Source organism: Gavia stellata, chromosome 3 (assembly GCF_030936135.1).
Source record: "Gavia stellata isolate bGavSte3 chromosome 3, bGavSte3.hap2, whole genome shotgun sequence".
NCBI classification, from domain to species: domain Eukaryota; kingdom Metazoa; phylum Chordata; class Aves; order Gaviiformes; family Gaviidae; genus Gavia; species Gavia stellata.
The window spans coordinates 13,469,131-13,480,385 of NC_082596.1; the positions used below are offsets into that span (position 1 = coordinate 13,469,131).

Below are 11,255 nucleotides of genomic sequence, written 5' to 3' on the forward strand. Positions count from 1 at the left end.
ACAGGTTAATAATCCAAGAGTGTGGCAGAGCCCAGGACAAAGCAATCCCTAGCAGACAAAATAAAATTCGTACAGGAATTTGAGAGATGATATACAAAGTACTATGGACAATTCCGGTTTCATTAAAAAAAAGGAATTCAGATCTAAACAAAAAAAACTCTGAAAGCAGGCTATGAAGATGTTTAAAAAATGAAGTGCTTGTCATTCAACAAGACAGCAGAAGAACTTAATTTAATAGAGCAAAACTAAGACAGAGGAAATATGACTGCTGTATATAATTTTAACGTAAGTTCCTCTAAGGACAGCGGACTATTTAAAGCTCACAGGCAAGGCTGGCACAAGAACAAACAGATAAAGCAGGCACCAATGAATTCAGCTTTCAGTAAGACCTGAAGTGAAAACCCAAGCCCTGCAACAGCTGTTTGTAAACAGTGTCCATTCAAAAATCGTACGGCAATTCAGAAAGCATAGTATAAGACATGTATTTCAGCATATCGCTGCTATTTCATGTCTTCTGAAGAAGGTATTTCCTTCACCCTTAGAGCATATCTGTAGCATGATCATACCAGTAAGATGTTAAATTATAATTAGAGAGCAAAACCAAATGTTATTTTAGACTATGCTATTCTTTGGAAGAACTTATTTCAGCTCAATTAAAATTACAACTACGTAACTCCCCTACGTGAAGTACACTACTTATATAAAAATAGTAAAATAAATTAGTATCTACTTCTTCTGCATCGTGGAACACCCCAAGGTCTTCCATCATTCGTCGCCTACGCATTTCCTCCATGTCACCCATTTTTTGCAAGACTGCTTCTGCAGTACTAAGACAAAAAGTTAACATGTAAGAGCAAAGATAGGGAAGAACAAAAAAAAAACATTTAAAACAGTACACATACTCAATATGATATTTTAATACAGTATTCATTAAGCAAGAATCATTGACAGCCAAGTTTTTAAACACTACTTAAAAATTAGATCCAATGTTTAGGGTTTTTATAGATTTAAGAACAAGCGTTTGAGATTTGCAAAAATACACTGTTTTCAGGTTTATTTTCCCTCTCGGGGAGCACAGTAAAAAAAATCCATTTAAGCAAGAGAAAAATCAGAATTCTGAAGATCATAGTAAGACAACAGAAAGAAATTATGGCCGTTCTTAATAGCACTTAAGTTGTTCTGCATGATAGCATTAAGTAATTTTCAGTTCACAGCCTTCCTCAGACAACAGGCTGCTTCTTCTTCTCTTAACTGTAATCTAAGTTTTGTGCTGGTTTTCCATGACTATACATGCTGGAAAAAACATGCCACTGCTGTTACACTTTGCAAACCTTTCCGAAAACAATGGCCATTTGGGCTTCACAAAGAGAATTAAGCCATGGACAGACAGGCAGAAACACTAGGACTACTTCACTTGGGCTTTATCCAACTTGCCTCAGTATCTTAACTCAACCAAGCATTATAAGAACATTCATAAGCATGGAAGAAAAGTTAATTAGAAATGAAGGCACTTCTGATGCTAAGAAAATTCATTTAGAGGGCAAGTTAAATCTACTGAAAGTCACAACGTAAAGTGATCTTCTTGGTTCACAAGACAACACATAAACCCACCGAGCCCATACATAAAAGATGCTCTCGTATGAAGAAGCCACAAGCACCTATTTCCAAAAAACAGGTTAAACAGTTTTGCTGCCAAGTACAAAGGCCCACACCTTACACAAATCAATGTATTAACAATAATTACAGGACATACCAGTGCAGGCAGAGGAAGAGGAGGAGACCCTACCTGATCAATGACCACGGAATGTTAGCAGAGGTTGCCAGTAACAACCTGGAAGTTCCAAGAAGCACCACCCTGGTGGAACTCTACTATGGAAGGCACCTGCAGCCCAGCAGTTGTCACACGGATGTACCGTACACGTAAGGGCACGTAGGGAAGTCTCAGCCTGACCACTGAATACATTTAGCTCTTGCTGCCAGGAATAACAATACCTTTTTCTGTTGTCAAAAGAAGGAGAAAGTCCCTAGCCAATATTATGCCATAGCAGAAAGGCTTGCTAGTAAGGCTCATTTTAGTAGCTTTGTAAGATCATGAAAAAAAACCACCTACTTTGTTATAAGTTTGTTGAACAAAACAGATTGATTTGTAGTGGTGTAACGACTTTGTTGAAGTCTGCAGCTTCGGCGGACCTCCAAATCCCCATTTTCTTCATGGACTTGTTCTGCAGCTTTTGCATCAGCTCTGGTCTTCAGTGTTCTCGTGACTACAATGCATTAATGTGTAAAATATTTTGAGACAGAAAATACGTCATTCCCTTTATTTCACCGTTGCTCTAGTAAAATGTAAAAAAATCTGCAGTGGCTTGATTTTTTCTTTAAATACCGAATTGGAAGTTATTGTCATGGCCACAGCATTCAACTTAAATTAATTATGTTTAAACTACCTACCTAAAAGCATGACTTGTATAGCAACTTTTTAAGAGACTGGGAAGCCAATCTGATGAAAACAAACACGCAACTTTTGTTCCATGCAGGAAGCAAGTTCATTCCAGTTACTTCTTTCTGGAAAAGTGGAAACAACAAATACCTCTCTCTAAGGTGTTTTTACTCCATCCATGTAAAATTGTGTCGAAGAGTTTTTAAAAAAAATTATTTATGTGGGAAGGCTCTTCTTAAGATGCGTGGGTTTAGTCCATTGTTTAAGCATGCACCACTCATTTTCTGCATCCTGACACAAAAGCTCTAGAAGATAAGAAACGTCTCAAGATAAACTCCCAAATACCAAAGAACTCAAACGCTTGCCTGCTTTAAAAACGATCTGCCCAGTATTTACCACACAGCATCCTTTGCCACGGGCCTGTTACTTGCACTATCATTAAAACAGTTAAGAGAGGTCAGTGAGGAAGTAGTGCACAATGAGAACTTGAATTACTACCCACAAAGCGCATTTCAGGCCCCTTCCGGCGTTCAGCCCATCCATGGCTGGCAGGACACTGCCTGGAAATAACGGATTTTCCAGGCTGCCAGCAAGCAGCCTCACAGCACCAAGCCTGCTTGTGTACTCAGCACAGTGATTCAGTTCCAAGGTAAATCACTGAACTTCAGTGACACCTTCCCCACATCAGCGGGTTTGTGCGCCTCATGACTGAATTACTTTTTAACTCAAATATTGCCTCCTATTTGCAAGAACGATTTTCAATTAATTTGTGTCCTGCAGACTCCAGGAAATCCGTGTCACGAAGAAACCTGAGCTAAGGAACAGATTCTCAGGCACTAGTGCCTAAGAGCAGGCTGGAATTCACGCCGTGTTCTCCCCAAGCCTGACAGGAATTAATAGCATATCCTCCTATTCTCACCCACCTCTTTTCGTAAAACTCATGGGAAATTCACTATCTTTTCACTATCTATTTTCACAACTTCAGCTGCTTTGCGTTGATGAGTTCAGAAGTTTTTGTGGCCAAGTTAAATAGATGGAGTGACCAAACGCAATCCTTCTCAGAAACCAGACTAAAGAGGAATCCTAGGGAGTTACCACTACTTATCTTCTTTATATTCTTCTTTTTTTTGGTCTGACTTTGGCTTTGCCAACCGCCTACATTAAGAAAGAGAACAGAGGAGAGAAAGAAGAAAAGAATTCTTGTATTAGAATATTGTATAGAAGTATTGTATTGTCCTGTTCCCCATCAAGACTAGGGAACCTGACCAAGTTTATAATCCAGTGCTCCACATCATGCAAAGAAAAGCCTGTGGACCACACTGAGGATTCAGATCCCAAGTCTGCTGCGTACCATATGCAGACAGTTCGGTAAGGACGCAAGTTTCCTAACGGGCTAATCTGGAAGTCTCAATAGTGCAAATAACATCTCAGTAACCAAAGCGGAGGAGAGATCTCAAAGGAGTTGGGAAAAGATGCACGTTTTTTATACAAGCAGAAGACTTTTACTAAGAAGAGGGATTCTGGTTCTAAGACACTGACATTAACATAATCATACTCCCCCGCAGATTTTTAGCTGTCGATTTATCATGACGTGACTCATTGTGCATGCTTCCACTTTTCCTTTTAATTCTATGAATTGAACAGAGATTGGACACCTAGAAATACAATACCTCGTAAAGTGTCTTCGATTGACATTGTCACTTAATATTTCCATGCTTCTCTCAAAGCTAGAGTCTGAACAGGGCGGCATGTTTTTTCTCATTGATCTCAAACAGTGTCCATTGAAGCATTCAATTTTGCCAGATCCTAGGGAAAGAAGGAAATAAGAACATATTAATCTGAACCGTGTATGTTGAGCTGAGAAGGGAATTCTCCCTCATTTAGGCAAGTTTATTCTGTAAGTCTCATGACTTGGTAGTGGTGCAGCTCACGGCAGGTAAGCCTTGAACCACTTTGGCACCAAGAAGTAGCTCTCGGAAAAAACCCAACCAACCAACCAACCAGCTTTCAAAGCTAAAGCTCCTCTCCGCCACACTCTTCTTGTGGACAGCTTGAGCTTAATAGCCTGTGAAAAAATTATTGCGGCAAAACCTTTCAGATAAACTTAGTGTTTCATGAAAAAAACCCCACCGTTGATTTCAAAACTGGTTCAGAGAAGCAGCCAAGCTTGACCTTGCGTGTCCTGGGATTAAACTCTAGTTAGGAGAGTTTTTCTCCTCTCTCCGTTCCATTTGTGACTGACTGCGTTTGGAGGGATATTAAAAGATTTCCTTCAGGAGGACGGCATTTATCCACAGGAAGCCAAAGGGAACTCAAGATGCGCTTCTTCTATTACTGTTGATCTTGTTCACACTGGTATTTCTGCCAGGAGGATGACTACTATCCCTTCTACTGTGTGAGGCAAGCTGCGATGACCGTGAGAGGTGGCTTGTTCAATTTACAACCCAAGCTTTCATGAGGAATACCCCAACCTACGTGCGCGAAGGCGGCAGGCGGGCGGCGCGGGCTGAGGGGGCGAGGCGGAGCGGCGCCGTCAGGTAGGGGCTCGCGTCTCCCGCCGCCGCTGGCGCGGGCGGAGAGGGGGCTCTCGGCGCCGGGAGGCGGGAAGGCGACCCCCACCGGGGAGGCGTGCCCCCCGCACGCCTCCGCTTCCCCCCCGGGGAGCGGGCCAGGTGCTCTCCCGGCGGCGACGGGGCAGCGCCAGCGCGCCCGTCGCCCCGTGCCTCCCCGGGGCAAGGGCGGCTCCTGGCCGGCGGGGGCGGGCGGGCCGAGCCGGGCCCGGCGGGGGCGGCCGCCCAGCTGCCGCCCGCGGGGTGGGTGCGGTGGGCCGGCCGCGCCCCGCCCGCCTCCCTATTGTCTGGCGGCGGCGTGTGAGCGGCCGGCGCTGTCCCCGCGGCCGGGGGGCATCGCCTGCCGGGGGCGGCGGGCTTCGGGCTGCCTGGGGGAGCCAGGGCGGGGGGGAGCCGGGGCGTCACTTCGAAGCGGACTGCAGCGTGCCCCCCCTCCCCTGGCCCGCAGCGGGGCTGAACCCCTCCGAGTCCGAGGACGATCTCCTCTCCCCGTTCCTTCCTCCTCCGCCCTGCGCCAGCGGTGAAGCCGGGAGCCGGGGCGTGGCTTTGCTCGCCACAGGGCGGAGGAAGACCCGTCTGACTCCTCCGTCGGAAGGAAGGGAGAGTCAAGAAGTTCAGTCCCGGTGCGCCCGGAGGAGCTGGCGAGTTCCCGTCCGCTGCCACCGGGCTGCCCGCGCTGGCGCTCGGGCTGACGGACTGACGGACGGACGGACGGACGGACAGACTGACAGCAGCCGACGAGCCATGAAGTTCTGGCTCCGGAGTTGTCTCGCATCCCGTGGCGTTGCAGAGTGGGGGCGAGCGTGGAGGAACAGTACGGTGTATGTGCAGGCAAAGTTGGGGAAGGTGTCTGGTTTACTCTTCCGGGGGTGTCTGGGTTTTGGGGTGCGCTCTGATGCTCGGCTCTCCCCTAGATCAGGATGTGCAGCACTGGAGATCAACACCGAGTTCAATAAACCACGTAATGGAGGCAGTTCTGGATCTCTACAAGGGCTCAGAGTATCTGCAGTAGTGAACGCTGTCTGGTAGGTACTTGTGCTTTATTTCTGAGCTGCTTGGACTTTGTGGAAGGTTAAATAGTTAACAGAAGGACGGAGAAGTTTACTTTGCACAAAGCGTCGTCATGTAAAACAGCGAAGGCTGAGATGTCTCTTGGTCCGCAGGCTGGAGTAGGTGCCACTTGTTTTTGAAATAGAGATGTACAGAGGGCATGCTGGGGATGTCAGAGTGCGTATGAACATTACGTAAATAAAAAGTGGATTTTGTTACGAAACTTGTAACGTGAAAACAAATATTCCATTAAATATAGGAACAAGAGGGGAATTTTAAAAGCTGTGCTGTTGGTTTTGACCAGCAGTCTGGTTTTTGCTTGGTTTTGCTTAGAAGGCTTTCACACAAAAAAAAGAAAGCTTCTGCTTAAAGAAACCCTGTTTAAAACAACCTGCATGATGCAAACTATAGGACTGCCCTGAATTACGACCTGTTTGAGCGAGCACGCATCGTTCAGAAAACCGTTTTGTTGCTGTCTTTAAATATTGCCAGCAAGGCAGTCTGTTTCACTTGTGTTGCTAAATGAATTCCCCTAAGCCCATGAGAAGCAGATGCCATTTTTTGTAACTGAAATTATTTGCTTTTAACTTAAGGCTAGTGGCTCTTGTATCTTTGCTAGACTGAAGAGCCTGCTGCTATCACATTTGGGTAATGTGTGTGTATGCTACGATTGTCCCCAAACTTGTCTTTGTAAAGCAGTGGTTTGAGGTAGAGCTTTTCCTTGTGAGGCATACTTTTCTACTCTCTTAATGTTTCTTATGACTCTCTTCTGGATTATGTCCTCTCTTGCAACACCCTTGATGACCTGTGCGTGCTTTAGCTGGATCCAGTGTCCTGGTGTCCAGCCTTAATTGCTGTCATTTGTCACTGTTGGTTATTATTGGAATAGACGATATTTATCACTGCCTACTGATCTATCATTGGAGACTGTTACAGCCGTGTATTGAACAGTTCTGCCGTTTGTAGATTCTCAGTACTGAAGAATTTCTATCAACTAATGGACTTGGTACTATTGATAGGATTCATTTTGTTCCTAATGTACCGGCAGGACTGTTTCTTGCGTCTTTTGCTTCACTGAGCAGTCTATAGCATTTCACTTAAGCTTATTGCTCTCCTTGGGCTTTCCCCCCGTTTTTTTCCCCTCATTTCTCTAGATGTAGTGTGAGGGAAGGGGTTAAACTTCGGTTAACGTTTTCATCCAGCTGTGATTAACACTGGTGACCCTTTTGTTCAGAAGTGACTTTAGAAGAGTCTTATTTAAAAAGTGGTCATATAGCTTTGAAGTCAGATTCTTTCCTCAAGTTTGAGTTCAGGATTTTTTCCAGCTTTATGAAACTGGAACTTTTAAAGCACCAAGTACATATAAAGGGGGTTTAATTCTGCTTGCACGTAATAAATGTAACCAAGGCACAATCACTTGTAGCTAAGCTATGGCTAATCTTTATTTGGGCGATCAGTTTCTCTTTACCTGTCAAGCTGAGATCTAGTCAAGAATTACACGGTGTCAAATTCAGTGTTTTTATGGTTTCCAGTTTTTAGAAATCCTGAGTCTGCTGTGTACGTACCTGACACCTAACATAAGGAACTCCAATTTCTCCAAACCTCCACCACACCCATGTTTCTTAAACGTTAAGGAGTAAAACTGCACCTCAGAACCCAAGTGTCAAGACAAAACAGTTACCTTGAAAAAGTGTGATAGAGTGCCCATAGGCCTTTTTTCCCAGCTTCAAGAGCTACTACAGGAATTCGTCTTACTCCTACGGCCCTCTTGATCTGAGCCATTTGCTGCTTTTTCAGTTGCATGCTGCTTTTTCAGCTGCTTCTGGCAGCTGAACACTCGGCACTCAAATTCACAGACCGTGTTACTGCAACAGGTACAACATCTCTTATTAGAAGAGATCACTAGGTAGTTTTAATGTTACGTCATCATATAGCGTTGTGAGCTTTTATTTAGGACTGGGTCTGAGACAAAAATGCTTATCCTGCTCAACCTTTGGTGTGGGACATGAAAGAGACTTGCTGTTTTCTTAGGAGTAGGGTACACTTTAGTTTAGCTGTCCAGGCTTAAACCAAAGGAGGCCGCAAAGGAATGGGGAGAGTACCAAGGTTTCTTGAAAGGCACGATGGGCGAGACAGGCGTTAGGAAATCTCTCTCCTGCTGCCAGAAGTGTAACAGGCTTAATACTTCAAGGGCAGAAAGCAGGATTTAAAGAAAGGATCTATAGCTTCTGCTTTTAGGAAGCGTTTTGTTTTTCACTCCCTTTGCCAGTTTCTCACTAGCAGCTGTTTAACTAATGGCAATTACCCTTCTTCCCAGGACTACCATGTTACTCCATGTTTCCGGCGGAGAGCAGAACTTCATTTATGACCTTGACACAGTGTTGCCGTTTCCGTGTCCTTTTGACGTGTACAGTGTGGAGGCCTTTAGGTTGGATGACAGCCTTCATCCAGAATTTCGCAGGTGATGACACAAAATACAAAGACCATGAATGTTATTTCATGAAATCAAAGCTGAAGGTCTCTTTGTGGCTGCATAGTGACAGAGGTTTTCTGCTATGCTCCAGTAAAATAGATGCACTGTGTTATTTTTCTAAAGCTCTTTACCTTAGTCATCAAAAGCCCTTTTCTTTCCCACTCTAGTTTCTTGTTAACTAGTTAACTGCTTGGCATAATATTGCTGATTTATGTATTTAATGAAATTAATGCTCCTTGATGGGAGGAAGGGTCTCTTGTTCTGAGTGACTAATACAGTATTGTATACATGGATCTTTTGATACAGTGTTGCATTATTATTTAGGAAAATCAGAATGATTCGGGCAGATTTGTATTTGAAGACGTTTGCTTCAGACAGATCTCATATGAAAGATGCAAACGGGAAATGGCAGAAACCTCCTCCTTCATACCCTTGCATTGAAACTGCAGGTAAGCTGCCAGAGCTCCTTTTTCCTGCTTAACGGTGTTGAGTGACCTAGTCAAAGATGCACGCAAGAAATAAATATGCTTCCATAGCACGTGTCTGGAAGCACATCCAGCTAGCTTATTATTTCCTGTGGAAAAAAAGGTAGGGCTATGAAGCATTTGGCGCTTCCTTTTCTGAGCGTGTAAAGTCTAGCATGCCTCCTGGCAATTAGCATTATCAAACATTAATTACTGATCTTCGTAAACTGAGCAGAGAATGAGAGGTAGGGAATACTGTTCTCTCGTTACAGCAGGGAACTGAAGCAAAGAGGCCAACTAACTTGCTTAGGGGGCACCAAGTGAATTTTTAACGCACTGATGATACCACACTTTAGCTGGCAGGTCCCATCCTGCCAGAGCAGGTTATTTGGACAGGAGGAAGTTTTCAGGCTCCGCTCAGCATGCTGGGTTTGCCTGCATGAGATGTCTGAGGTTTCTCTACCAGGTGAGTGGACCTGAGGACACTTTAAGGCAAACTGGCAAGTGAGCAAACTTGTCCCCAAGCCTTAAGCCTCTTTTAAGTGATAGTCTAGATAATAGCCTCTGGGCCAAGCAGAGAGTGAAGTAAAGACTTGCCATCTCTTCTATTCTATAGAGCTCCTTAAACCATTCTTACCACGCAGTGTTTCAGCTTATTCTAGTCATGTGTTTGGCAAGCTGGCTAACACTTGCCTTGTGTGTGTTTGTTTGTTCTCTCATTTTCTTCCCAGATGGAAAAAAGTGTGGTGAAGTTTTGCTTTGAAAGAGTCTTCATGTTACTGCTCTGCATGTTTGGTTTTGTTGCTTTTTTAATAATGCAGTACTGCTATGTATTTATGTTAGAGAAGGCAGGGTCAAAGAAACATGTTTTGTGTTTAGGTCCAAGTTTATCGTGGTTTTAAATTGCTGGGAAGTAAATTCTTAATCTTTGCTTTGGCTTCTAAGGAAGCTTGGTGTTTCACGCTAGAGTAGAAATGAATGATGAATGCGGGCAGGAGCACAGCTGTAGTAGTCTTCATTGTGAAGCTTTAGGTGTTCTCTAGACAGTCCAGGTTATGAAGCACCTTAAATTCTATGTCTTGGTCCTTATCTCCAGTAAAGGTTTATACAAAGGTAGTGCAGCGAGTGGAGGATGCCTGGACTGCAGTGGCCGGTTCAGTGTTAGCTGGGGCCTCCTGGTTGCTGAGGACTTTCTGCCTGGGGAAACCTTATTCTGCAGACACCAAGGTCAGTGAAGAAGGAGGGGGAGGAGGTGAAGTTGCCTCCTCGCCATCAGCTTTACAGTGGCAGTTCTTTGCTTGTACTTCTGACACACGCTGCTTCTGCAGGCGCTCGGCAAAGTGGCTCTCAACAAATGTGGCTTTTCTGTCTGTAGCTTACTGTGGTGCTCAGTGAGTAAACCACACTGGTGGGGCCACCTCACGCATCAGTCTGAGGTGACAGCAGGAAGGTTAAACACAGCAGGTTCACCAAAACAGTCGGGAGGAGGGTTAATTGGAGAGAGAAAGGAGCAAAGAGGGGAGGGGATTCACTTAGTCCCTCTGATGGGACACCAGGGTTAACCAGCATTAGAAAAAGGGCTGGTCTCCGCTAATCATAGTGCAGCAAGTAGCTCCTCCTTGTATTTGGGGCCCTAAATGAGCGCTTGGTGTTGACCTATCCCCCTGGCATGAAAACCTTTTACAAGAGCTACAGAAAGATGGTTAATTATAGAAAAGCTATCATCGCACACACCCAGCTTGCTACCTGTAAAATTAAGCATCTGTTCAGAATGATTAGAGAGAAAAAGGACTGTCTCTTCACATTGTTTTTTGAACTTGTATATTCTGAATAACGGTTGTGACTGTTCTCCTTCTTAACAGCCTCTATCCTGAAACTAGATTAAACCAGGCAAAGTCTTGTGTCTGAGCCTCACTAAAGGGAGTGTGTCATGGATTGCAGGCACTGGGAACCAGCTGAGGATAGCAGCTCAGTATTTAAATCACAGGACATACTCAAAGTAGGGAGGGATGAGAACCTAATGCTCTGCAACAGCTTAAAGGGTCGGTTGAGCAATGCACAGGAACTCTGTGTATGTATGATTCAGTCACCTACTTGAAGGGTAAAAAGTGCTTAACATAAGCCGTTCATCTAAAATGTGGATCTTTATATTCTCAGTTCTGCTATTGTCTAACCTGGGCAGTGCATGCGATGCCCTGGGCACTGGGTTAGCATCTATATAGAGGATGTTAGCAGGCAAATTTCTGCTGCTGTGCACATTC

The 11,255-nt window shown here is 44.5% G+C and overlaps 1 protein-coding gene and 1 pseudogene across 1 annotated transcript; one reads left to right on the plus strand and one right to left on the minus strand.

Moving 5' to 3' along the window:
• The window catches only part of LOC132322104 (ATPase family AAA domain-containing protein 2-like), a 33,601-nt pseudogene extending 29,402 nt beyond the window's left edge, over window positions 1–4,199 (minus strand).
• Window positions 4,200–4,891: 692 nt separating this feature from the next.
• LOC132322105 (uncharacterized) lies at window positions 4,892–10,389 on the plus strand. The gene is made up of 5 exons (XM_059836326.1): window positions 4,892–4,974; window positions 5,922–6,032; window positions 8,375–8,518; window positions 8,855–8,979; window positions 10,091–10,389. The coding sequence occupies exons 1-5, from the start codon at window positions 4,892–4,894 to the stop codon at window positions 10,387–10,389; spliced, it is 762 nt and encodes a 253-aa protein (XP_059692309.1).
• Window positions 10,390–11,255: the final 866 nt, after the last annotated feature.

Coding starts and splice junctions, on each gene's coding strand:
- LOC132322105 (XM_059836326.1), top strand. CDS start 4,892: ATGAGGAATACCCCAACCTACGTGCGCGAAGGCGGCAGGCGGGCGGCG. Junction 8,519..8,854: donor CTTCATCCAGAATTTCGCAG/GTGATGACACAA, acceptor ATTATTATTTAG/GAAAATCAGAATGATTCGGG. Junction 8,980..10,090: donor CCCTTGCATTGAAACTGCAG/GTAAGCTGCCAG, acceptor CCTTATCTCCAG/TAAAGGTTTATACAAAGGTA.